Source organism: Oryctolagus cuniculus, chromosome 6, assembly GCF_051225735.1.
Source record: "Oryctolagus cuniculus isolate XC-2025 breed Fujian yellow rabbit chromosome 6, ASM5122573v1, whole genome shotgun sequence".
Lineage (NCBI taxonomy): Eukaryota > Metazoa > Chordata > Mammalia > Lagomorpha > Leporidae > Oryctolagus > Oryctolagus cuniculus.
This window is the reverse complement of record NC_142872.1, coordinates 29,269,429-29,296,754: the sequence shown is the minus strand read 5'-3', so window position 1 is coordinate 29,296,754 and position 27,326 is coordinate 29,269,429. Positions and strand designations below refer to the sequence as shown.

Below are 27,326 nucleotides of genomic sequence, written 5' to 3'. Positions count from 1 at the left end.
CTCTGCTATGGCCTGGGAAAGCAGTGGAAGATGGCCCAAGTCCTTGGGCCCCTGCACCTGCATGGGAAGACCTGGAAGAAGCTCCTGGCTCCTGGCTTTGGATCAGCCCAGCTTCAGCTTCTGCCATTGTGGCCAACTGGGGAGTGAACCAGCAAATGGAAGACCTCTCTCTCTGCCTTTCCTTCTCTCTCTGTGTAACTCTGACTTTCAAATAAATAAATAAATCTTTTAAAAAACACTGTAAAGAAAAGCAAGAGAGTAATTACTGTGAAGTGTAGGGTAATGTTTACCCAGAATAAGGGATTCAATCTAGGAAGGACATACAGAGGGGCTTCTAAGGTACAAGAAATATCCTGTGTCTTAACGTGAGTGTTGCATATGCAGCTATTTATTGTTATTCTTTAATTCTACTCCTGAGTATTTAGTCTGGAGAACTTCTTGCACTTACAGAGATACATTGTATATTCTTTTATATGTATATGGTATCTTTTGAATTTCTAAAATTATTCATTCTCTGTTGATGACAAGAATGAGATAGACACATGTGTACTGACATGGAGAAAATGTTCAAGGCATATTAAATGACAAGTATGTTGTAGAACTCTATAGTATAATTTTAATTCAAAATAATTTTAATTAAAATACTGATTTTTCCATAGAAATAAATCTGAATAATATTTACTAAATGTGAACACTAGTTATTTCTGTGATGGTTTTCATTTCAAAATTGTACATTTCTATATTGTTTTAATGTTTTCCAATAACCTCACTCACTTTTTTTAAAAAAAAAGATTTATTTATTTATTTGAAAGTCAGAGTTATAGAGAGGCAGAGAGAAAGAGAGAGAGAGAGAGGGAGGTCTTCCATCCACTGGTTCACTCCCCAAATGGTCGCAATGGCTAGAGCTGGGCCAATCCAAAGCCAGGATCCAGAAGCTTTCTCCAGGTCTCCCATGCAGGTGCAGGAGCCCAAGACTTGGGCTTTTCCAGGTCATAGCAGAGAGCTGGATAGGAAGTGGAACAGCCGAGACTTCAACCAGTGCCCTTATGGGTCACAGATGACATCTTCACCAAGCCACAGCTCTGACCCCGAAAGATTATTTTTCTATACATAAAAAACTGTTTAAAATAGAAGAATACTTGTTCTGGAAAGAGCTCCCTGATGACCCCCAGATCCTGTAAAAGACAATCTGTGAGGGCAGGAAGTTCAAATGGGAAGGGCTCCAGACTCTTCAATGGGGGAAGAGTGCAAGGGCCTGGTCAGTCCCTCGGCTCAGCCCCCAGCAGACTTGCTTGCTCCCTGTCAGTCTCCACCCTGGCTCCGGAAGCACCAAGGTCTTGGGCAGCTGCCCGTTAGTCCCGCCCCCCTGTTCCAGGTCCCCAGCTCACTGAGCAGCTGGCAGCGTCCTGACTTTCTGAAGATTCCTGTGAACGGAGGGAAGACCTGGTGAGGCCAGAGCAAGGGACACAGGTGGGAAGCGATCAGGGCAGAAGTGTTGGGGGCTATGGAGAGCTGTGAGATCTGGTGCTGAGCCAGCCAGTGGGCTGCCTTTTCTTCTTCTAGCCTCTCAAATTCTCTGCTGCAGGTGGTGGGGGCGCTTGGGCTTGGAAAGGCATGAAGAGGAAGGTGTTCTGTGGCCCAGAAGAAAGGTCTGCTCATCAAGGGCAAACAGTCCAGGTTTTTGTACATGCTGCAGTCTCTGCCTACAATTCCTTTCCATTTTGTCCTGGCTACTTTCTATTCCTTCTTCACACCTGCAGTTTTGATGCACTTAGAAACTTTCCCCAACACACATCACCTCATCTCTACTACTCTGAGGAGAGGTTCAAGGAGTCTGTTTCTACAGCCTGTGGCTTCCCTTATCTGTCTCTGCTAGTAGCCCTCTTACTGGTCTAACTCTCCTACTGGGATTTAAGCTTCTGAGGTTAGGTACTATGATTGTTTTGCTCACCACTGTTATCTCTAGCACCCAGATACTCCATGATATGCATGTTTGCTATATCTCAGAAAATGTTATCTGGATGAATAAAATGAAGGAATGGCAGAGAGGGCAAGAGAATAGGGAATCCTTGCATTTGGCTCATGTGGTTCTCAGCAGCAAAGGGGAGGAGCCTTCCGGGCAAGGGAAAGGAGCGCCAAGTTTTATCCTCCCTATTCACTTGAGCTCCCTCTACCGGCCAGACTTCAGAGCTGCAGGGAGCCAAGCCCGGGTACTCTTACCTGTTGAGACCTACCCATTCCCCAATGCCGGAGTTCTCCAGGGACAGAGTATAAAAAGAAAACAGGGCTGCTCGGTACACTGGAGGTTTCCAAGGCCTAACCCTGCACTTCCCCCTCCTCAACAACAGGTGCACTTCCTTCATACCCTCACCTCATGCTGAGTTTCCTGGGGTCTTCGCTCCCAGATTCTTTTTCCAGCTAATTCACGGAGATGTTGATTTCTGGAGCCTTTGGCTGGTACATCAGTTCTGACTGTGGAAAAGAGATTCCAGGCTGGGTCAGGAATAGATAGACAAATACAGAAAAAAAGACATGCATTGAGGAAGGGACCCAGTGATAGGCTGTAAAGCCCCAGCAAGACAAAACAAAAATCAGGTTTGAGGAAGAAAGATTGCCCTCACCCTCTACTCTGCCTGTGTCAGTACAAAGCTAAGGGGACTCGTGCTGATCAGATCTTCAGGTTTCACGGAGATAACAGACTTGAGGGACAGCTTCTGGACAAGAGGGCTCTCCCTACCCCCACCCTGTTCCTCCCAAGAGGGCCTAGCTGGGAACTCACATCTTCGCTGTCACTTCCGCTGAAGGAATGCCCCGGCTCCAGCCCCTTCTCAGGGACATTCCTCTCCTCCTCTGGCATCAGCTCATCCAGCCAGAGGAGTTCCTGGGGTGAGAAGACCCACTCCAGTGCCTTTCGGACCCCCACCAGGCCCAGCAACTGCAGGAATAGCAACAACACAGAGCCATCAGCAACTACAGCAGGAACACAACAGGAACATCTGTCGAGCACGTCTGACATGCTAGGCATTATGGGTCATCTCACGGAAGGCTAACACATTCCTATGAGGTAGACGGAACATTCCCATTGCACAGAGGAGGACACTGAAGCCGTGGGTGGCTAGTACCTTCCCAGAGGTCACACAGCTGGCACGTGAGAACCAGACTGGTCCTGCTGCAAAGCCGATGGCTCTTAACTTCCTCAGTGAGTAAGAACACAGACAGACGCCACCTGCATCGTCTGCTCCCTGAGTAGCACGAGTGTCAGAACTGCCTTTCTCCCGGGATTCAATTTTCTTCTGGGTTTTATACTCCTACTTATGGTTCATCAGCCCAAACAAGTTGGGAAAGGAGGTAAATCATCGATCCTAGGAGGAGCCCTTCTGTGGGTATCCATCAGCCATCTTTCGTCATCTTAGGATTTCCAACCAGGCAGAGCCAGGACAAGTGAGAGGGGGAGATTCTCCCTGGCCACTTCCCAGACTCAGAAACTTTCAGGAACCCCCAGGACAGCCTGCCCCAAGTCACCATGAGGGGGAAGATGATGGCCGCAGGGGTAGACTTGATTATCCAAAGCAGACCCAGGCAGGCCAGCTGAATGGCTGTGAAGAGGTGGACCCTGCTCAGAGGCACATGCCGCAGGAGCAGCAGGTCTGGTTGGTGTTTTGCTGGCATCAGCATTAGCTGCACTCTCTTCATGAACTGGGAAAAGAGGAAGAGGAATGAGGAACTCAGGTAGCCTGGAGGGTGTCACTGCCAGCTCCCCAGCCCAGGATGGGGATGCAGGGAGGAACAGAAGGCCCTAAAGTCTCTTTCCCAACCAGAATGTGGGGCAGAGTCTCTGCACGGAAGCAGGGAACATGGACGGCAGAGGAATTGGCAAGTGTAGGCAGGAGGTGCTGGCCAGCGGCAATGAAGAGGAGTTGGGGTGCTGGGTGATTTCAGTGGGCTCACCTGGATGCTGCTGAGTGCTGCCACCCCCATGTACAGGAAGATGCCGTAGAGCACAGGCATTGGGATGAACTGGAAGAAAAGTGAAAGCTGCCATAGGAGTTTACCACCCAGAGGCCCCACCTTAGGCTCCAACCGCAGCCGTCTAACAGCCGGCATCTGAGCCTGACCAGGCCTTGCCTTTCCTTTCCCACGTTGCATACCTGATCTCACTGAATCTACATATCTATCGAATGAGGTTGATTCTATTACTGCTCCATTTTACAGATTCAGAGATAGAATTTCAAAGAGACTAAGTAACCTGCCCATTACCTGGCCTACCTCTTCAATCTTGTTACCTTCCCTCTGATCTTTATGCTGCTAGTACGCTAGGAGCTCCTGTTCCTTCCCTCAGCAAACAAGTCCACATCTGTTGCTGCCCCTTGCATGGCCTTTGCCATTCTCCTCACCTAAAATGCCCTTCTCCACACCTCCACACGGCCACTTCCCTCTAAACACGCACGCCTCATCCCGTGACACTCCAGAAAGGTGGGAGTGCTGACCCCTGGCACTCTTCATCGCCAATGCCCTTTCACATCTTACAGAACTTACTATCTGAAGTTATCCTTGATTTAAATTTGCAAACAGTCTGCTTCTTTTCACCAGACTACAGAGATGAAGGCCTGATGTCTTTTGATCACCACTACGTTCCCCAGTGCCTGGAATGCTGCGTGGCTTATGGCTTATGCTCGGTAAACATGTGCTGACTGAGAGCCGCCCAGTCTGTAAGTGGCTGATCCAGTCTATCTGGCTCCTACTCTTCCACTCTTACCCAGGTTCCGTGACCTTTCCCTCCCCTAACTTCTTGCCATCTGCCGGCGATTCTTGTCTGCCATTCTCCACACTCTTGACTGCATTGCTGTCGTGGCTTGTTGAATCTTTATGCTAATACTTACTACTTACTTTCTGATTGTGTTTCTGGTAGGGGCTTGGTGCCACATTCCTTTGCAGTACTTCCCTGCCCCCTCACTGCTCACAGTCTTGTGCACACTGTAGAGTTCCAGTGAAGGACTAGTCAAGGGTTGCTGGAGTGTGATGATCACACTCTCAGTCTCTTACTTGGACAGTGCTTAGACCCCAGGGGATGGTGGTGGCACGTCCACACCCTGCTCTGCTGGGTAGAAAGAATCTGGGTTCACAGGTAGATCTCAGAAGCTGGCTCTTACAAGTTACTTTACCTCTTTCACTTCAGGATCCTCAAATGCCTCTCTGGGTTAATTTGAGGATTCCATGAGACCATGTATGGAAGAAACCCTAACACAGTGCCTGGCACACAGTAAATGTTCAGAGTGTGTCAATTCTTGCTGTATCTATCATTTTAACTTCATGGTCCCTAACCCCAGCCTGGAAGAGGGGTACCTTGAGCACAGGTGCCAGGAAGATGGAGACTCCTGTGAGGGTGAACACCGCCAGGCCTGTCAGCCTCTGCTCCCTGTGAGGAGAAAGAGGGGTTTCCTGGAAGCTGGGTGAGGCTCTAGGGCCCCCAGGCTGGAGACAGCACCACTCGGACCCTGCAGCCAGAGGAAAGTAGAGGGATCCCCTGATAGGCGGGGAAAGGACCTTGTCTTGGTGTGAAACACTGGTAAAGGGGAAGGTGCAGAGCATTCAATGTGAGAGTCCCAGGCCTCCCGCAGTTCAAGTCCATGTGGAAAATCAATAATGTTACACCGCCATGAAGACTTACATATCACCACTTGCAAAGCTGATTTCTTATACTTTAGACAGATCGTGTTTCCAACAGTTACAAAGCTGTTGTGTAATGGATTCCTTTGTAACATCAATGATGTGATTCTACATTGAATGGGGATTATTAGGTAGTACCTCACCCTCCGCTTCAGCCCTGACTGCCTCCACCCTTGTATCTTGAGTCCCTCCCAGTCCCCATGGCTGCAGGAGGAGAGGACACATTAGATCTCACCTCGGAGCCCAGAACCCACCCACTTACCTGCCACAGAGCTCATGGGGTGCCTACAGCTCAATGAGCTGCACCAAGAACTCTGCCATGTACCCCACCACCCTACCTTGCTGCCCACCTCTCACTGCAGCCTCACCTGATGCCCAGGAAGCTGTGGGGCTCCCCAGGGGCACAAGCTCGGCTCTCCCTCCGAAGACTGTCCATGTGGGCCAGGGAGAGGACAGTGGCTGAGACATACCATGGCAGCCCGAGCACTGAAGTGAGCAGCATCAGCAGCGCCACACAGAAGAGGTCCAAGTGGAAGCCAGCTCCCTTCTGCAGGAAGTGACAGGAATAATGAGGATGAGGCTAGCCCGGTCTGGGTCCTCTGTCCTCTGGGGTGGGTGAGGGGGAGCCCAGAACCTGCCAGGGAGCTTCTTCCCCTTGGTCTGGGCCAATAGGCCTTACCCGCAGTCTGTATTCCACACGGTTGAGGATGACTGCTGTGATCTGCTGGTCCATGAAGATGAGGATTGACAGCAACAGCGCAGGCAGGGCAGCTGCCACACTCAGCCACCAGGGGTTGGCTCCAAAAGGTGGCACCAGCCAGCCACGGCCGGGGAGTGTGGGCTGGAGGAAGAAATTCCGTGGCCAGGTTGGAGAGGGTCACCCAAGAATACCTCATGTGTACACCCCAAATTCCACACCTCATTGCACCCCCTGGCTCAAGACCCTGGATGCTAGGTGGGCACAGTGTTTGTGCTTGTGTGTGCACACACGTGCATGTGCATAGTTAGCTCAAAGCATCTTGGTGCCTTCAAAGGAGGCAGAGGAAGGAGACTAGCCTGGGTGTTGGGGTCTCTCTCTGGAAGAGGAGGAGGTGGATGAGGGCCACATGTCTTGATATACAAGGCCCTCCTCCCTAGATGCCCCCCCATTCAGGGTGGGGCAACCCAGGCTCAGACTTGCCTTGATCTGGGGCAGGGGCAGGGCTGGGTGTGTCTGCGTCTGCTCTGATTATAGGCGTCTGTGTGGGGGAGGGAGCTCCAGTTGCTGCTTCAGGTTCTGAGCCCCCAAGGCTGCCCCAGTTGGAGCCCCCCTGCTCTCCTGTCTTGGTGAAAGTTGGAGGTCTCCAAATGGACACTCTAGGATTCAGCTAGGCCTTGTCTTGCACAGTCATGGCCTGGGGAGAGAGCTCCAGCTTTTTGGAATCAGAGCAGACAAAGAGGGGTACAGAGAAGAGAGTGGGGAGTAGTGAAATGGGAGGACTCAGAGCAATAGATAATATTTATTGAGGAGTACCGCACTATGCTCTCCTGTAAAACTCAAAAGAACCTGTGGTGGAAGAATGACTGTGACTCCTTCCTTCCATTTCATAGATGGAGAAACTGAGGCTCAGAAAGATGCATTCTAGGAGGTGGCAGAACTGGAACTCAGATCCAGGGCTGGCTGACCAGAGCCACCCTCTCAACCCCACCCTCTATATGATAGTAGTGATGCAGTGTTCTGTACTCACTTATGTCTCTGTGTCTGTCTCAAACGATCCTCACCATGACTCTGAGGCCATTATTATTTTACTTCTATTTTATAAATGAGTAAAGAAGCTTAGAGGAGTGGGTGTGTGGGATTTATGCATCTTCCTCCTCCAGGGTCTGCTGGCCCTGTTTTCCTCACTGCTCTGCAGCCCTGTTCCTCCCCACACACACACACCACCTCCTTACCTTGAACTCTCTGGGCACCATGAGCTTTGGCATAGCCAAGCCCAGGAGGGCATCAAGTCCACAGCCCAGCAGGATGGCCAGGATGGAGGAAAAGTCGCTGAGCACCTTGCGTACCTGGTCACGCAGGGGACATCCAGTCAGGGTCAGGCCTGCCTTCCCTGCCTCCCACACCCTTTCCCATTTTCAACCAGGATTCAAGCCCAAGCACGAGGCTTCTCCCCCAGAAAAAAAGGGACACTCACCACAGAGGGGAAGAAGCGGCTGGTCTTCATATGCTTGAGGGCAATGGCAAAGAGGAAGGAGGTAAGGAAGAGGAGAAGGGAGAAGAAGGCGATGTCGGGGACTGTATGACAGCCAGGGCCACGTGGATAGCCGCCCTGCTGGACACACTCGTGTGGAGGCAGCAGGGATGCATTGACCAGGCCTAGGTCCTGTGTGGAGGGGTGGTCAGGGTTGGGGTTACGGGCAGTGAAGTATAAGTTCTGCTCTCCTGGACCCCGCTTAAGGGAAGGGGGACCAGCAGGGACATCAGAGGCCCCAGGTGGGAGGTCCCCAGCTCAGTGACCCCTGAGAGTTTCCCTCACCTATGGGGTGGGGAGACCAGGAACCACTGACTGCTTTTGCCCCCAGGCTTTTTTCCCCAGGCCCTCACCACGCTTAAGAGGTCATCTCTGCTTTGTGGCCTTGGCCTTGTCCACTGCGATTCATTTCCTGGAAAGCAGAGAAGAATGTGTGTGTGTGTGTGTGTGTGTGTGTGTGTGTGTGTGTTCCCCTGGGGACCTTCTCAGGTCCCACGGGATTCTAATCGGAGGGGTCTAGCTGAGCCAGAGCATTCCACATTCTAATTCATCTGTCTGCCACCTCCACTGCTGTCCAGTGTGTGCTCTCTTCTTGATATCACCTCCTGCCCTCATCCCCTCAAACTCTCTGCCTGTCTGTTCCCCTGAGCACAGGACCTGGCCGCAGCAGATGCTGAGCAAGCGCTAGCTGAGTGCTCAGGCCCAGCAGAGTCTGCATTAGAGGATGCTTCCTCCCCAGTCCCATTGTGGCCGTCCACTTGAGTATAACATCCCAAGTGTCTGTCCACCGGGTCAGTCACTCTCCTAGGGGACAGGGACTGATTTATTTAATTGGGGGGTTTGGGAGATGAAGCCGGGCATGGCCAATCCTGCCCTCTCCTCTCCCCTCTCTTGGGAGTAAGCTGCCTGCCTAGTGCATGCATTTAGCTCTGCTCCTCTGTGGCAAGACATTCCTGTCCAGTGTTGCCATGACAGAGTGTACAAATCTATCTAATTTTGGCTTAATATTTAGAAGCCCATTCACCTCTAGGCATGATTCTAGAAGTGTTCTTCTTTCTGTGTTGTTAGAAGTAAACATGACATTTTTTATTGTTATTTTCTTTCTTATTTCTCAATTGATTCAGAACCAGAGCAGGCAAGAGTACTGCTGCTTACTGGGTGAGTAGTTTCCTTCACCTACCTCCTGGGCCTGGGAATTGACAGAGGCAGCCATAGGCAAGGGACCCAGGCCTTTGGATGGGATAGGCATGGGCCAAGTTCAGCATTTTGCCCACAGCATCGTAGATGAAGATGAGGCTGATGAGGGCACAGAAACCTTCCTCAGTGAAGCGGGTGAAGTAACGCACCAGCACGCTGGCCTCTGTGGCTACCAGCGCCAGGCAAAAGACGGCCACCCAGATGCCCACCCACAGGCGAAAGGGCAGGTAGTCCAGGCTGTAATCTCTGTGGGGGTGAGAGACAAGCAGGGCTCGGCAGGGCTGTCTGTGCCCCCACCTAACCCAAGTTAGGGGACCCAGAAGCCAGACAACCTCTCCTCTTGTCCCAGCCAGGGCCAGACTGAGAATATGGCTAGTGCGGCCCTGGCGAGGTGGCGGGGTTCTCCTACCTGCAGAAGGCAAAGAGCAGGCGCTCAAAGACGAGCACTGGCCCGGTGCTGCTGAGGACGGTGAGAGGCTGGCCTGCCATGAGGCAGAAGGCAGCTCCAGCCACCGCTGTGCCCAGGAGACTCTCCAGCACTCCCTGGAAGCCAACAGGGACTCAGCACAGGACCCCGGAGGCCCAGCATGGGAGTCCCAGCTTCCAGGAGTCTCTTCAACATCCAAGGGCACTCCAACAAAGCTTATACCTGCCCCCTCCCTCCACAACCCACCTGGGCACCATCCGTGGCATCTCCCAGGAGACCCCCAAAAGTGATGGCATTAGTGACGGTAGCCAGGTAAATGTAGAGCACAGCTGAGACACACTGGGGGTGCAGGGCATCCGAGAAATCGCTGGGGTACCACGAGGCTTTCCGGCGCACGTCCTGGACAAGGCCCCCAAAGAGCCTCCCACCCAAGGGTCGTCAGTGATCCCAGTTCCCACACCTACCCCCACATCCCCTCCCACAGTGAGCAACCTTGGTCACCCTCTGGCTTCTCCCCACCCCCACCCCACCCCACCAAAACCACACGCAGCCAGCAGGACCCCAGCCCATGATCCCAGCCAGCTCACCTCACCTGCCCGTCCGCTGCAACTCTGGGCTTGGTGCAAGTGGCCCATTTCGGTGCCTGTCCTCTGCCTGCGTCCTATGTGGGACAGAGAGGCCCTTGACCTTCTGCAGGTGCAAGGGTGGCCTGAGGAGAAGGAGACCCCTAAGTTGGCAAAGGATCTCCAACCCCTCGGCGACCCCGCTCAGAGCTCCTGGCGCCCTGCCCCTCAGTGTTGGGGGAGGCCTGGCTCTGACCTCGGACGTGTGGCATCAAGGTCATATAGTGCCCGGGGGGAGGAAAGCCAAGCTCCCACAGTAGAGTGAAGCCATTTGTTCAGATCTCATGGTGAGAGTGGATGCGCCGAACTTAGAATTATGCCTGCCTGACTTCTAATCCAAAGCTAGATCCCTATCTTTCCTAGGACCCCAGCCCTCCTCAACAGTGGCACTGAGCCAGAGGCTGTGGGGAAGGGTCTGTAACAGAGGGTGGTAGCCCCTACATACCTTTTGTGCCGAGAGGGCAGACACCTGGGAGGGGGAATCCGGGCTGTCGGGTCCCACCTGCCAGGGGGCAGCACAGTAACCTCCTCCAGGAAGGCATCCAGGGCTGTGAGGAGGTCATGAAGGTTGCTGGCCCGACGAACTGACCACTGGAAGTGCTGGGTTTAGGGGCATGAATGGGTGGTACATGCATTTTCACAGTGTGTGACACAAAACCGAATACACACAAGACACATAAGCAGACAAGCCTTGCCTGCATGCACGCATCCATGCATTCACTCACTCAGTCAATTGTATCTGTTGAGTGTGACAGCAGTGGATCAGCAGCAGGACTGCACTGGCTAAGGAAATTGCAGTCCCCGTGCTATGGACACAAGGCAGCCACACTGCCTTGCTGCAGAGTCCACGCACATGCAGGCATGCCTGCCGTACTCACCGGGTCACTGAGGAGGACAGCTGCCGCCCGACCCAGCTCGTGGTAGCCTTTTCCCAGCATGGGAGGACCCAGGAGGAGACAGAAAAACCTGAGCAGGGGAGCGGGCCACAGGCAGGGTCAGAGGCTGCTTCCCCATGGGGCAGCCCTACCCTTCCTGATCTGTGTCCTCCCAGCCCGCAGGTACACAGGCACGTGCACACCCACCCAGCAGCACCGCCCCTGCTCCTGCAGACCCCACGCATCCTCAGAGCTGGACCCGGAGACCTCCAATCCCCTTTCCAACAGAGGCTCTTCTTTGGGGCTCCACGTCCCCCAACTCCCACTCAGCCTCACCTGCTAGGGAGGGGCACCTCAGTGAGGGGCCCCAGCCACACGGGATCCCGGAGTCGCACGAAGGCTGCCAGTGGCTGTGCCAAGAAGCCCAGCTCTCCTGCCAGGACAGCCCCTGCCTCGGCCCCCGGAGGCAGCTTCTGTCTCAGGGGGCTCTGACACTGGGATGGGGGTGGAGTTCAAGGAGACACAGAGTACACAGGAGAGGTTATTTGGAGAGGGGAAGTTGGCCGGATCTCAACTGACAAGGGGTCCGATCCTATGTTCCTAACCCTCTCCCAGCCCTGCCCAAGACAGGGCCACTAACCTGTTGCTGCATGGGGGCTTCCTTGTTGTGAGCAGCCTTCCTTGACTGGGCAGGTCCTAGGAAGCAGGATTAGGCAGTGATCACTAGCACAGGCTTTGGGGGTAGATCCACCGGGCTCCCTGGCCAGCTTTGCCCCTGACAGACTGTGAAAACTGGAGCACATCTCTGAGCCTCAGTTTTCTCATCACTAAAATGGGAATAATTGTGCTACAGCCTTCCAGGGTGGTTTTGAAGACTAAATGAGATTCCTGGCACCGTGCCTAGGTTATGATTCTGTCCTGCTCTCTCCTTTCCCTGACCTCCAACATTACCCACCAGCTTCCCTGGCCCATGAGTCCCATGTGGAGAGGTCGGAGCCAAGGCTAGACCACTCTTGGCCCTGGAAGGTGCAGAGAAGATCTGGGACCCCCTCCCCACCCAGGGAGGGGCCTCACCCCAGCAGGGCCTGGAGCCTGTGGTCTGGGTATGATGCTGGGGTCTCTGTAGCAGCAAAGCCTGCAGCTGCCCCCTCAGCTCCGGGCTCAGCGACTCCACCCTGGTCACCTGCTCTGGAGAACAGACGTGGAACTTGAACTCCTTCCTGAGAGTCCCCTGCTCCCACACCCTCCTCTTCCCCTCTCTGCCCAGGCCCCTTTCCCTTCTGGGAGCGCAGGGCACTCGGGGGCCAGGCAACTTCCCCTCGGCTTTTCCACTTCTAGCCTGTGACAAGGGTGGACAGCCCCTCAGCTGGGCGGGGTGTAGCAGACTCCAGAAGATTCCCAGACTCTGGGGGCAATGGCACAGCGACCCAGGCCCTCTCTGCAAAGGCTCCCAGCTTACCCACAAGCTCCAGGAGGTTCTGAGCTGGACAGTCCAGCAGGACAAGGCCCTCGGCCAGCAGGCTTCGGAGCTTCTGGAGGCTCGGCAGCGCCAGGGTGGGCACGTGGGGGGCGCTCCAGCGGCCTGCATCCACCTCCAGCTTCTCCTCAAACAGCACCCACCTGTGGGGGGGCAGCGTTTGCAGGGCTATCTTTCCCACATCCAAGAGGAGGGGGACCCAGGGGAGCCAGGGAAAGCTAAGCAGTGGAAGTCCTGGGCCCTGTAGTGCAGGTCTCCCACTCCCCAGGCGGTTGCCCCTCATCTTGGTCTTGGGGAACTCAAAACCAGGCCATAGAGGATACTGAGCACCATGGAAGGCGAGGCCCTGAAGCAAGGGAACACCGAGAGGAAGATCCTGATTTTGGGTGGGAAGGAGCCCCCCCAGGAGGAGCTGTGGTCAGGGAGGAAGCCCCAGCTTGGGGGAGAAGATGCTCTAGTACCAGCCCAGGGTCACTCACCTGCCCATCTCCCTCCACTCCAGTGTCTGGGGCCAGCCCAGCAGCTCATTCAGCTGGAGGAAGAGTGGAGGGTCCTCGGGAGGCCCCAGTTCCCTGCTGCCTGTGTCTGAGGGGTCATCAGGGCAGGGGCCAGAGCTGGGGCCGCTGTCCAGCTGTCCCACAGGCACATTTTCACAAGCACAGGCGGCTTCCAGCTCCTCCTGACCTGGCAGCTTCATGCTGGGAGCGGCACAGCTCTGGGGGCCCTCTGGCTGGCTGTATTTATCATGCACCCCCCCCCCATCACAGCACAACACAAACAGAGCGAGACCTGCTGGCTCCAGAGCCTACCGGGTCACCTCTCCCCTCCTTGCTCCCCCAAACTGCGGCCTGCCTGAGAGTGTTTGCAAGGCTAGCCTGGCCTTTCCCAGGAGCTCCAGAAATGCCCAGCCTGGGGCCAAAGTATGTGCCCATTTCCTGTAGGATCAGGTCTGACCTTGCTGTGTTTTATGTAAATAAAGAGGAATAGATGGCTACCTTGTGTCTCAGGTCTGACACCCAACCCCTCCACATTATCACTGCCCCCGGCCTGTATCAAATACAAACACCCAACACCAACAGTGTTTTGGGTGTCACCAGCACATGCGGGACCACAGACACAGGCATGTGGACAAAGACCTAATATACTAAACAACCGCGTCTGCGGAAGCCAGGCTGGGTAAGGGAGACAGCAGGTAGAGACCCTGCCCTTTGAATGGGATAATGATAGAAACAGAGGTAGTTTATGAAGAGCACCATGCCAGAGTCTTTGATTCCTTGGTACCACAACACTCAGAAACCTCCCCAATTTGGCTAGTTCCTGGGGTCTACTTTTTTTTTTTTTTTTTTTTTTTTTTTTTTGACAGGCAGAGTTAGTGAGAGAGACAGAGAGAAGGGTCTTCCCTCCATTGGTTCACCCCTCAAATGGCCGCTACAGCCAGTGCGCTGTGGCCTGCACACTGTGCCGATCCAAAGCCAGGAGCCAGGTGCTTCCTCCTGGTCTCCCATGCAGGTGCAGGGCCCAAGCACTTGGGCCATCCTCCACTGCCCTCCCGGGCCACAGCAGAGAGCTGGACTGGAAGAGGAGCAACCGGGACAGAACCGGCGCCCCAACCAGGAATAGAACCTGGAGTACCCGCGCTGCAGGTGGAGGATTAGCCTAGTGAGCCACGGCACTGGCCAGGGGTCTGCCTTCTAACTGAACCCCCAGTGAGGGTGGAAGAAGCAGTGTGTGTGTGTGTGTGTGTGTGTGTGTGTGTGTGCAGGACTTTCTGGAACTAAACGAGCAAAGGAGAATGTGGTCCCTTAGCAAGTTCCAGTTCTGTTGGCTCTACCTTTAACATAAACCCAGAATCCAACCGGATCTGCCGTCCTCAAGGCCACCAGCACAGCTCCCCTGAATGGCTTCCACAACCCCCCAGTTATCTGCAGGAACCTCCCTGCCTTCACTCTTACTCCCTTGCTTCAAGTCCAGCCCCCACATGGCAGCCTTACAGGTCCTTCAAAAAGGCAATTGAGGGGTGGGCCTTCAGCACGGTGGTCAGGTCTCCACTCGGGACGCTTGCACCCTTTATTAGAGAGGCTGGGTTTGAGGTCTGCCTCCATTTCTGATTCCAGCTTCCTGGAATGACTCAAGTAATGAGGTCATGACTCAAGTGCTTGGGTCCCTGCCACCCAACTAGGAGACCTGGATTGAGTTCCTGGCTTCTGGCTTCTGGCTTCTGGCTTTGGCTTGGCCCAGCCCTGACTGTTACAGGCATCTGGGAAATGAATGGAAGATTTCTCTTCTCTCTCCCCATCACTCAGCCTTCCAAATAAAAAGAAAACTAAAAAAAAAAAAAAAAAAAAAAAAGACAATTGAGCCACGTTACTTTGTTCAAAACTCACTATATGCTCATTTGACCTGGAAGAAAAATCAAACTCAGCGCCACGCCTGGCCCGAACACCTCTCTGAACTATCCCAAACCTTTCCCCCCTGCTCAATCCTTTCCAGCCGCACAGGGCAAAGGCTGTGCTGGCCAATGGTCTTTGCAGTAGCCACTCTCTCTGCAAAGAAAGCTGCTCCCCGTTTTCTCCCAGGACCGGAACCCTGTCACCACGTCTGATGTCAGAAGTCACCTACTCAAGGAGCCCTGCCTTTTCCGTCTGTTTCCCTCCAGCACATTTCTGTTTGTCTTTCTAGCAGTTATCACTACTAGCAACTGGTTCGTTTTATTTGTTTGTCATTTATTGCCTGGCCCTTCACACACTGGCACTGGGATGTCCTGCTCAGGTATCTTATCTGCCTTGGCCTGGAGCTGCGCCTGGCACGCAGTGTCTCTCACTCAATAAATACTTGTTCGATGAGCGCATACAAAGAAAGCATCTGGGAAAGGAGCCGCGCTTCTCGTGGGGGCCACACGAGGGCGCTGCCCTCCACGACCGGATCGCTGGAGCCGCTCCCTTAGACCCTGGCACCGAGATGGCGACAGGGACAGAAGGGGTTCTTCCTTGGTCCTTCCCCTTGCCCTGGCGCACCGCGGACTGGTCCCGAGATGCAGGGAGGGGCGGGGTGCGTGTGGAAGGGCAGCAGGATAGGGAAGGGAGGGCCAATCAGACTCATCTGAATGTGGGTCAACCCCCACGACCACCCCTAAGAAATGGGTCCCAGACTGGCCCTCCCCACCGGGTCCGGCCCAGGGTCGGAGTTGGAGAAGTGAGTCACCTTGTCACCCTTTGGGGAGGGCGCTGAGTCTGAGGGAGGCGTTGTTTCCGTCCCAGGAGAAACAGAAACCGGTCCAGGGCATGAAAGGGCCGGGGAACCCCTCGTGACCATTGCCGACAAGAATGCGCTCTGATCTTAGGAAAAGTGACTCACACAGCCTGAGGGGCTCAGCACGGGTAGCCCCTCCCCCCACTCGATCCCCCACCCCCCGCGCCCTCACCTGTGCTCCCTCACCTGTGCTCCCTCCCCCAGCCCGACCTGCCGAGGAGCAGGGGTCTGCGCCTGGCCTCTCTGCGGCTCCACCTTCCCTGAGCTGGGCATGCCGGTGCCAGCGGCACAGTGGTCTGTCAGTCAGGGCCCAGAAAGACGCGGCAGGTGGGCGCAACGCCCGGGTCTCAGCCCGGTTTGGCCACGGGATTACTGCGTGTGCTGCTGCAAGGCCTTTCCCCGCTCCCTGCCCCAGCCGGTTGGGGTGGACGATGCCCCAGGTTCCAAGCACACCTTTGTGCAGCGTGGCTGGGAACCGGCCGGCCGCGGGTCAGGCCTGGCTTGGGTTACTCTCCAGCCAAGGGCAGAAGAATTATCCTTTGCCAAAGCTGAGTTTTCTCATAAGCAAAAGGGAACAAGCAGCAGCACTCTCTTCCTAAGCTTCATCCCATGAAACAATGCGTTTAGTAACCCACACAGGAGAAAGGAGGCTGCTCCCTCCCGGAGCGGGAAGAGGAGGAGCTACTGCACCCAAGAGGCCTTCAAAAGGGGGGGGGGGGGGACGGCCGCCGCCTTGGCGCAGTAGGCTAATCCTCCGCCTGTAGTGCCGGCATCCCGAATGGGCTCCTGTTTGAGTCCCGGCTGCTCCACTTCCCATCCAGCTGGCCTGGGAAACCAGTGGAGGATGACTTAAGTCCTTGGGCCCCTGCACCCACGTGGGAAACCCGGAAGAAGCTCCTGGCTCCTGGCTTCGGATCAGCGCAGCTTCCGCCCTTGCGGCCATCTGGAGGAGTGTACCAGTGGATAGAACACCTCTCTCTCTGCCTCTCTGTAACTCTTCATTTCAAATAATAAGTAAATAAATAAAATAAAAGGTTAACTAAATGGGGTCCTGACACTTTGGCATAGTAGGCTAGGCCTCTCTCTGCTGCTCCCTCACCCCATTTGGGCACCGGTTAGTGTCCCAGCTGCTCCTCTTCTGATCCAGCTCTCTGCTATGGCCTGGGAAAGCAGAGGAAGATGGTCCCTTGGGCTCCTGCACCCATGTGGGAAATCTGAAAGAAGTTCCTGGCTCCTGACTTCGAATGAGCTCAGCTTTGGCCATTGTGGCCATTTGGGGAGTGAACCAGAGGATGGAAGACTTTTCCAGAAGATGGAAGACTTTTCTCTCTGTCTTTCCCTCTCTCTGTAACTTTGCCTCTCGAATAAATAAATCTTTTTTTTTTTTAAAGTTAACTAAATGACAGACATTACTCAGATTCACACATCCAAATTTATTATATGTATAGATAACAGGCTGGGGAAATTGTTCAATCTCATTAAGCCTTAGTTTTCTTTTCTTTTCTTTTTTTTTATGATTTATTTGAAAAGCAGAGTTACAAAGAGGCAGAGGCAGAGACAGAGGTCTTCTATTCCCTGGTTCACTCCCTAGATGGTCTCAACGGCCCGAGCTGTGCTGATCCAAAGCCAGGAGCCAGGAGCTTTTTCCGGGTCTCCCACGTGGGTGCAGGGGCCCAAGGACCTGGGACATTTACTGCTTTCCTAGGCAACAGCAGAGAGCTGGATCGGAAGTGGAGCAGCTGGGACTTGAACCAGAGCCCATTCGGGATGCTGGCACTGCAGGTGGCGGCTTTACCAGCTGTGTCACAGTGCCGGCCCCAGTTTTCTCATTTATAAGTGGGGTGACATCACTTACCTTCCTCAGATAACTGTCATGAGAATTACAAACAACTTTTGTAAAGTGCTCAGAGTAATACCTAAATTGCAGTGAGAAGTCAATAAATTTAAGCTATTTTAAAAAAAAAGCATGTTTTTAAGTTATTTTAAATACCTTTAAAATGCCTGTTAGAAAAATGTCCATCAGAGTAAAAATAACATAAAATATCTTTCATAGTGTCCTTACCTAAAAATAGCCAGTTCATAATTTTGTTCAAAATTTGAGGCGGATTTCATTAGCCCCACTTTCCTAGCAAACACCCGAGGCTCATACCCTCGAGGCAGTTTGCCTGGCAGCAAGCTTGTGAGGGAGGAGCTGAGGTTCAGGGTGCTCCCCAGCCTGCAGGGGCTCCCTGTGAGGGAGGCTGACAGGTGCAATTGGCTGACAATCCCGGGTGGACCCAGGTGAGCCCCGGCTGCCGGCCAAGCCCCTGCTTTGTTCTGAGCACTGCCTTAGACCCTTCGAGGGTTATCTCAGCGACTCTTCACAGTAGCCCTGTGCTACGGATCCTTTTTCACTTCTTTTTTTTTTATTTTTAAGATTTATTTTATTTGTTTGAAAGAGTTAAAGAAAGGGAGAGACAGAGAGAAAGGGAGAGACAGAGAGAGAGAGAGAGGTCTACTATCCACTAGTTCACTCCCAAATGGCCACAACAACTGAGCTGTGCTGATCTGAGCTTCTTCTGGGTTTCCCACGTGGGTGCAGGGGCCCAAGAACTTGAGCCATCTTCTACTACTTTCCCAGGCACATTAGCAGGGAAGAGGAGCAGCAGGGACTCAAACTGGCGCCCATGTGGGATGTCGGCATTACAGGCTGGGGCTTTAACCCGCTGCGCCACAGAACCACCCGGATCCTTTCCACTCCTGAATGACAGACTGAGGCCCAGAGAGGTGTCTTGCCCAAAACACCACTGGGGAATAGGGACCCCAAAAGGGCTCGGTCTCAGGACAACATCTGGAAGCTCTCAAAATGGTCCAGTGTCTAACACAACAATACAGCCTCAAACAGAGCCAGGCTCCCTAGTTAGAGAATTCTTTACCTTTTTACAAGAAGGAAAGCACTGGACTCTGTGTATGGTGTGTGCCTGGGCAGACCTGGAAAGGTTTGGCAGCTAAAGCTCTTATGAGATCCTCTAAAACAAAAAATCCTATCAGTAGGGGCCTGTGTGTTTTCATGTGTGCTAAATGTATCCACGACCAAAAATGCTTTGCTTGGAGAGCTGCACTGTGGAACCATGGGATAAGCTGCCTCCCACAATGCTGGCATCCCATATCAGAGCACAGTATGAAGTCCCAACTTCTCTGATTCCAATCCAGCTCCCTGCTAATGCACCTGCTAATGCAGTGGCAGATGGACCAAGTGCTTGAGCCCTTTACATCCATGTGGGAGACTTGGATGGAGTTCCAGGCTCCTGGCTTCAGCCTGGCTCAGCCCTGGCTGTTGGAGGCATTCGGGGAGTGAACCAGCAGATGGAAGATCTGTGTGTGTGTATGTGTGTGTGTGCGCACATGCGTGCACATGCACACATCTCTAAAGCTGCCTTTCAAACAATCTATATATATATATATATATATATATATATATAAAGGAATGCCAATATCAAGGAGTAGAAAATCAAGTGAAAGCGTTGAAGACACAAGCACATGGTGAGAAAGCTAATTCACGAGGGGATTGTGGTGCAGCAGGTTAAGCCACAACTTGTGATGCCCTGCATCCCAAACTGGACTGCTGGTTGAGCCCCGACTGCTCTGATTCTGATCCAACTCCCTGCTAATGTTTCCAGGAAATGGCAGAAGATGGCTCGAATGCTTGGAATCCTGCCTCCCACAAAGGAGACCCAGAAAGAGTTCCTGGCTCTTGATTTTGTCCTGGCCTGACTTTTGCAGCCATTTGAGGAGTGAATAAGCGAATGGAAGATCTCTCTGTTGCTCTTTCAAATAAATCAATCTTTAAGAAGGAAACAAAGAGGCCGGCGCCGCGGCTCACTAGGCTAATCCTCCACCTAGCGGCACCGGCACACCGGGTTCTAGTCCCGGTCGGGGCGCCGGATTCTGTCCCGGTTGCCCCTCTTCCAGGCCAGCTCTCTGCTATGGCCAGGGAGTGCAGTGGAGGATGGCCCAGGTGCTTGGGCCCTGCACCCCATGGAAGACCAGGAAAAGCACCTGGCTCCTGCCATCAGATCAGCGCGGTGCGCCGGCGCTGAACCAACGGCAAAGGAAGACCTTTCTCTCTGTCTCTCTCTCTCACTGTCCACTCTGCCTGTCAAAAAATAAAAATAAAAATAAAAAAAAGGGAAACCATCTCCCTTCTTCAAAAAAAAAAAAAAAAAAAAAAAGAAGAAGGAAACAAAGAAAGGAGAAGAGAGAAAAGAAAGCTAAATGAAACTAAAAGTCTTAGAGCCGGCGCTGTGGCATAGCAGGTAAAGCTGCTGCCAACAGTGCGGGCATCCCATATGGGTGCTGGTTCAAGTCCCGGTTGCTCCACTTCCCATCCAGCTCTCTGCTATGGCCTAGGAAAGCAGGAGAAGATGGCCCAAGTCCTTGGGTCCTGGAAGAAGCTCTCAGCTTCTGCCTTCATATTGGTGCATCTCTGATCATTGTGTCCATTTGGGGAGTGAACCAGTGGATGGAAGGCCTCTCTGTAACTCTGCCTTTCAAATAAATAAATTTTTTTTAAAAAAATTGTAATTAGAAACTAAAAGTATTTTAAAAAGCGTTGGGGTGGGGAGGAGTGTTCAGAGTAATGTCTCAGCCTGAGCTTTGTTGCCCCTGCTCTGCTGGGTGCAGACAACACAGTGGGTCTCCCATGTGGGTGGCGGGGACCTAAGCACTTGGCCCCTCTTCCACTGTTTTTCCAGGTGCTTTTGGAGGGAGCTGGAACCGAAGCAAAGCAGCTGGGACTCTAACTGGCACTCATGTGGGATGCTGGTATCACAGCCAGAGGCTTAACCTGCTGTACCACAATGCTGGCCCCAAAATCTAATTTTATTCCTGAAAAAATCCATGCAAAAACTATTTTTTTGTGTAAATTAGAGATGGTTCTCAGCTCAAGTAATCATAATCGAATTTTCACCAGTAAAAGAGCCTGGCTGGCATGACACTCAAAAGCAGTGTGGAGTTTGGGGGAATTCTTAGCGGTATGAACCTGACCTCCTTTTCTCCCAAATGCCTGAGGATGACCCCCCAGTCTGTGACATCCCAAACCTCTCCCGCAGTTGCCTAGAGTGTCCCCTAGAGGGCAACATCTCTTCCTTGCAAACCACTGGGTTAACTTAGAGCAACCCTCAGAAAAAAAGAGCAAATGGGAAACGTTAAATTGCAACTCTATGACCACATTTCTAAAAGAATCAAACTTACACATTCCTGTTACAGAGTGTTACGTGATCACATTTCAAGATTAAGCACTGGAGAAGATAGCAAGAGTACTGACATTCACATTGAATTTTTCATTTTGCTAAACACTTCGGAGATGCAGTCTCCTTCACTTGTAATAAGAGCCCCCTTAGATAGACTGATGTTCACCCCACGTACAGATGAAGCCGCTGAGGCACAAACAGAAAGGTTATCACGCCGCCTGTGATCGGCACGGTCCACTGTCATGGAATTGTTTCAGCAAGGCTTTTGAGAATAGCCTGACGGCAGACCATTCATGGTGGAGATCACTGGCCAGCACCCGAATACGGAACAGTTGTGTCAGTGCCTCGTTTTCTCCCATGAGGAATCTGAAGCTTGAAGAGGGAGGTGGGCTGTGTGATGCAGGAGTCACTTGCTCCCTCCCTGCAGGCAAAGAGCCATCTGTGCTAGAGGCCGAGTCCTGGACCTGGAGATTTCAACCGCTCAGAGCCACAGGAACGGGCCCAGAAGTGGAGAACGCTGGCTTGGATCCAGCATGTCATGCATGTCCCTTCTCCAACATCTCCCAGGAATTACAGGGATTCTCTCCCCTAAAGCCTTTCCCTACCTTTTCCATTCCCATTCGGAATCTGGTCCCATTCAGGCATGAGAGCCCACCCATCCTCAGGTGTGCGCACAGAGCACACCACCTGCAAGTGTCCCCAACCAGCATAAGGAGGGGCAAAGGGACTCCAAACAGCAGGCCTGTGTTCCAGCCCAGTTGTACCCCCAAAATTGCCTTATCAACTGCATAAGATGGGGTGAAAAAAGCCAGCCTGGTGCAAGAAGCAATGACCCCTCAGCCTGATCTTTCGAGTCTGGGTAATCCTGGGCTCGTGGTCAACTGATGCTCTCTCCTATAGCCCTGTCCCCAACCCAGCACAGCTCTGAGGCTGCTTCTGACTCATTTCCTGTCCAAGTCGAAGAAAGCAGCAAGTGAATTCTCTTGCTTAAGGGACATGTGATTCTCTGAGCTCCATGCCCGGATTGTTTTCTTGGGTTGAGATTTCTGAATTCTGGGTAGACTTGGGGACTATCTCCCAACAGGGGATCTGAGGACAGCTTGCCCACCTTAAAGCAACATTTTATTCAAATTTCTACTTGGAAAAAAAAAAGCAAGCAAGCATTTGTTCATGTATCAGGTGACACTAAGTAAGCACCTACTATGTGCCAGGTACTATAATCTGCTATATACACATGATCTGACTTAATCTCCAATGAGCCCTATGATAATAGCTACTATGATTATCCCCATTTTCCAGAGAAGCCCTAACAGAACTGAAGCTGCTCCTGTGAATTTGCAATTCAATGCGAATAATATTTCACCGCAAGATCTGCTCATAAAAGGACTCAACCCATGTCTTTAGATTTACAGTTTAACACCTGTTCAGTCATTTTATGTTCCTACTTATGCTCATCAAACGTTGATTATTCTCAACTAATCACAAAGAGATTGGTACCCTGGAACTATTATTCAGCACTTCAGCTGTAAGTCAGAGCAACGGAATAACATGTTTAAAGGTAGAGAGCCAAAAATTAACAGAACCAACATTCACACCCATAACTATCTGACTTCCGAGAGTGAACCCATTTCAGTAGCTGCCCACCAGCCTGTACTTAATCCTTCTTCCAGCCTCGTGAGGCAGAAATCATCACCAGCACCCCAGGACAGATGAGAGACAGAACCTCAGTAAAGCCCATGGTACTGTCTGTTGCTGTCTCATTCGTTTGCTCAGGGAGTTTTGAGCTGAAACCCAGGTAAAAGAGAGGGCTTCAAAGAGAGGTGAGATATTCGCTGACTGGGTGAACCTGAGCTGTTACTTACCTCCTTTAGCTTCAGTCTCTAAAATGCGGATGATGATCAGGACAGTGTCTACTCTGAGGGTTGCTGTGAGGATCAAGTGAGATAATGCATGTGAAGTGCTGAGCACAGGGGAGCTGTCATCACTTAAAGTGCCTCTGCCTCTGCCTCAGCCTCAGAGGTGCAGATTCGGTTCAGATGGCTGACATGTTATCCTGACTAATTATGTTGAGCACTGCTTGTAAACCTGGCTGAGGGCAGAATGACCTGCCTAAAGTATAACTACTTGGAAAGATTTATTTATTTATTTATTTATTTATTTATTTATTTATTTATTTGAGAGAGAGAGAGAGAAAGAGAGAGAGAGAATTTCCCATCTGCTGGTTTACTTCCCAGATGGCTGAAATGGCCACAGTCAGGCCAGGCTGAAGCCAGGAGCCAGGAGCCAGATCTCCTATGTGAGTACAGGGGCCCAAGCACTTGGTCCACCCTCCACTGCTTTCCCAGATGCATTAGCAGGAAGCTGGGCTGGAGGTGGAGCAGCAGGAATATGAACTGGCACCAATATGAGAGACCTGCTTCTCAAGCAGCAGCTTAACCCACTATACAACAATGCTGGCCCCACTCTAGATTTTTGTTTAGGAGGACTAGGGCCTTTTTATTTATTTATTTGAAAGTCAAAAATATATAGAGAGAAGGATAGAGAGTGAGAGAGAGGGAATCTTTCCATCTGCTTGTTCACTCCCCAGATGGCCTCAATGGCCAGGGCTGGCCAAAGCCAGAAGCCATGAATTTCTTTTGGGTGCAGGGGCCCAAGTACTTAGGGCATCCCCTGCTGCTTTCCCAGGCACATTAGCAGGGAGCTTGATTGGAAGTGGAGCAGCCAGAGCTCAAAACAGCACCTATATGGGATGCCAGCACTGCTGATGGCAGCTTAACCTATGCCACAGTGTCAGCCCCAGGTCTTTTTATTAATAAATTTCCAGGTAATTCTGATGCACAGCCAGTTTTGGGGAGCCAATATACTAGTGTAGATGCTTCAGTCATCCTGGGCAAGGAACTAAGATTGATTCCTCTCTAAATCTCCATTTCTCCCTACCTTTTTTCCCCCCAAGATTTATTTATTTGTTTGAAAGGCATTGTTGGGGCTGGCACTGTGGTGCACTAGGTTAATTCTCCGCCTGCGGCGCTGGCATCCCACATGGGCGCCGGTTCTAGTCCTGGTTGCTCCTCTTCCGGTCCAGCTCTCTGCTGTGGCTTGGGAAGGCAGTGGAAGATGGCCCAAGTGCTTGGGCTTCTGCACCCGCATGGGAGACCTGAAGGAAGCACCTGGCTCCTGGCTTCAGATCAGTGCAGCGCCAGCCGTGGCAGCCATTTGGGGAGTGAACTAACGGAAGGAAGACCTTTCTCTCTGTCTCTCTCTCTCTCACTGTCTGTAACTCTATCTGTCAAATAAATTAAAATCTTTTTTAAAAAAGGCATCATTACAGAGACATAGGCAGTGTTACAGAGACATGGACGGAGAGAGGTCTTCTATCCACTGATTCACTCCCCAGATGGCCACATCGCAAATTCCATCTGGGTCTCCCATCTGGATGACAGGGGCCCAAGCACTTGGGCCATCCTCCACTGCTTTCCCAGGCACATTACAGGGAGCTGGACTGGAAGTGGAGCAGTCAGAACTGGAACCAGTGCTCATATGGGATGCCGGCGTCACAGGGGGTACCTTAACCTGCTACACACAGCGCTGTCTCAGCTTTCTTGTCCCTACCAGCACCCCTTTCTCCAAGGTCCTCCCCACTGGCTTGTGAGTGCTCTCCCCAGATCAAGGACTCTGTGGCCTGACTATAATGAATCCGAGCACTCAGCATCCAATGGAGACTGCCTTTCCAGAGACCTGGGAACCCAGCAGACCAAGAAAGAGGTTTTGTGCTCTGGATTTGCCCCCTTCTGTCTCACTGGGAGCCCAGGCCAGTGAGTCTCCAAGTCTCAGTTTGTCCATGATCAATAGAGGCTGAAGGAAAGCCCATTGGAACTCTGCTTTCTTAGCACTATGCCTCTGGTCTTGATAGCAAGACAGCAGGTGGGGAGACACGGGTTGAAGGAGGGGTGGAAGTGGATGAATCCTGCCTCCCTGTGCCTTCCCACTGACATCACACTGGATTCCCACGATGATGGGGAATTAAATCCAGCATCTCCTCAGGCGGATCCTGTCTTCTCTTCCCTGTCCTGGGTCTTTGTTCCAATGCCATCTCATAGCCCTCCTTTCCTGGCCTTCTTGTGTCCCTTGAATGATCCAAGCGTATTTCCACCTCAGTCTCTGCACTGTTTGCCCAGCATGGACATCCAGCATGGTTCCTTCTCATTTCGGCCGCATCTTCCCTGTCATCTGCTGGGAGGAGGCTATGCTCAAACAAGCGTGGAGAGGGACGCGCCACCCCGGGCACCGGGACATTCACGTCACAGCACAACACTGCACTTCAGCTGTCATCCAGCACGTACCACTTGATCCTCACTCACTTCCTTAATGTGTGTGTGTTGCCCCCGACCACCAAGAGCAAGCTCCAGGGCAGCGTGTGCTTGGGTGTTCTGCTCACTGCTGCATCCCTTGTGCTTGAAAAGTGTTCAGCGAATGTTTGTGGAATGCGTGAGTTCATGAGTTTGCCCCAGCATGAACTGTGATTCCTTTTTTTGGTCAAGGTTCCAAGAGGGGAAGTGACTATCCCAAATCCAATTCAGGCCTTATGTCTTTTTTTTTTTTTTCCCCAGGCCCTTCCTGTAAAACCTGGTTAACACAAACCTAACTGGGGTGAGGCTCCCAGGTGTGATGAAAGCTTGGAGTTGCCCCATGAACTGGGCTGAGACTGAGGCTGATGTGGGGGTGAGAAGGCGGAAGGAAAATGCATGCGAAGGGAGAGGCAGGCTGGAACAGGAGAGGAGGGTGTGAACAGCGGGTGGAGGGAGAAAGGGGGGGTGAATTGGCCATGTGTCAGGAAGTGTTTCCGTCCACCCTTCCCTGGGGACAGCCTTGACCCTGTGGCGGCTTTGTTTGGGGGGAGCAGGAGGTCAGACGGCTGCTGAAGGAGAACAAAGGTGTGGCCTGGGTGCTGATCATCCACTGAGGTCCTAGGCCTCATAGTGATCACCAGAGGATGGGCTATGGGCCAACTAGGTGACAGGCGAGCTTCTGTCGGAAATCAACCCAGCTACAGCGTGCAGCCTCAGGCCTGGCCTAGGGTAGGCAAGGAGTCTAGGAGAAGGGAGAGAAAGAGGGGTCCCAGTGGAATGATCAGCGATGACAGTTGGCAGTATGCACAGACTCCTTTATGAACAGCAGGTGGGGGGAGTCCTCCAAAAGCTCTCCACACGTTTATCATCATTGCTATTGTCCCCATTTGAGAAATGTGGAAACCGAGGCTCAGTGACATTCCATATCTTATCCAAGGTCATTGAGGAAGCAGCAAGGGCAGGATGCAAAAGCCAAGTCTGTAGTGATTCCAGTGCACCGGGGAATCCTAGGACGGTGGAGGGTTGCTGGGGCAAGGGAAGAGGGCAGAGCCAGAGTGACCCCTGTAAAGATGGGGGTGGGGGAGGGAGAGTGGGATCGACTGCATATAAATAGCAGGCCTGTTTTTATCCCTACACAGGGCTGAATCAGGCCAGGGCTCCATCTGGCACAAGCTGAGAGCTCCGAATGCCAACCCAGCCCTGTGTCAAACAACTCCCTCCCAGCATGTCCCTGGGAGCTGAAATATCTACTGAGAGAGTCATTTCTTTGGGTCAGGACAAGTGACTCCAGAAAACCCCTGTAAAAATATAAGGGCTGGAAGAGAAACACATCAAAATCCTGGCACCTGTTGAACACAGCAGTCTAGGTTAGCCAGGCCCCGGTCCCAGGGGAACTTTCAAAGGAGTGGGTGGGGGTGGGGATGCAGAAGTATGGGGAAACCGCGAGAAAAAGTTTGAAGCTGGCTTTCCTGAGCCTGCTGCTGTGACCCAGGGAACAGGTGAGGGGAAGCCACTCCAGCTCCGAGAGAATCTTCACACCTCCTTGGGTTTTGCTGGATTGACACCAAGCACCTGCAACTTTGTGGCTCGCCCCAGCTTGAAACCTGCTGGCGTTCAGGCACCTAATGTTTAAATGAGAAGCAGATAATTATTTACTATCTGCTGTGTTAGTAGACCCAAAAATGGGCTTCTGAATCTCGGAAGGTGACACGTGTAGAGACCCCTGGTAGAGAGTAAGGACCGCCCAAGGGAGCAGACCCGGAACAAGAGCTCAGCTCAGCAGTCACAAGGCTGCAGAGCGACAGGCTTTTGGGGAAAGGTAGGTATTGATTCCCGCCACCTGCCGGCCAACAGCCCTACTCACAGTCAGGCCGCGCCGGCCCTGGCCTGGTCCCCAAAAATGTGAGCGCCGCCGCCGCCTCCTCCTCCTTCGCTCCCTGCCTCCGCCGCGCCCGCAGGGTCGGGGGCTGCGCGTCGGGCGCCGCGAGCCGGGCGCGCTTCCC

The 27,326-nt window shown here is 52.6% G+C and overlaps 1 protein-coding gene across 6 annotated transcripts; it reads right to left on the bottom strand.

The window, feature by feature from the left end:
- Positions 1-774: 774 nt before the first annotated feature.
- On the bottom strand, positions 775-27,321 carry SLC4A9 (solute carrier family 4 member 9). 6 transcript variants are annotated; one of them, XM_089334532.1, is made up of 22 exons: positions 27,188-27,321; positions 12,480-12,640; positions 12,095-12,208; positions 11,661-11,716; positions 11,357-11,514; positions 11,024-11,111; positions 10,591-10,745; positions 10,115-10,183; positions 9,769-9,943; positions 9,505-9,638; positions 9,079-9,341; positions 8,252-8,310; positions 7,842-8,030; positions 7,600-7,713; positions 6,347-6,508; positions 6,036-6,214; positions 5,344-5,416; positions 3,949-4,017; positions 3,523-3,696; positions 2,780-2,935; positions 2,372-2,472; positions 775-1,003 (listed from the first exon to the last, which is right to left on the bottom strand). In XM_089334532.1, the coding sequence occupies exons 4-21, from the start codon at positions 11,670-11,672 to the stop codon at positions 2,419-2,421; spliced, it is 2,283 nt and encodes a 760-aa protein (XP_089190658.1). In that variant the 5' UTR covers positions 11,673-11,716; positions 12,095-12,208; positions 12,480-12,640; positions 27,188-27,321; the 3' UTR covers positions 775-1,003; positions 2,372-2,418.
- Positions 27,322-27,326: the final 5 nt, after the last annotated feature.

Excerpts from the sequence above, each read along its gene's own strand:
- SLC4A9 (XM_008254828.5), bottom strand. The coding sequence starts at position 13,194 with ATGAAGCTGCCAGGTCAGGAGGAGCTGGAAGCCGCCTGTGCTTGTGAA. Across the intron at positions 10,746-11,023 it reads CTGTCCTCCTCAGTGACCCG|CACTTCCAGTGGTCAGTTCG; the intron begins GTGAGTACGGCA and ends CCCTAAACCCAG. Across the intron at positions 7,714-7,841 it reads GCCGCTTCTTCCCCTCTGTG|GTACGCAAGGTGCTCAGCGA; the intron begins GTGAGTGTCCCT and ends CTGCGTGACCAG.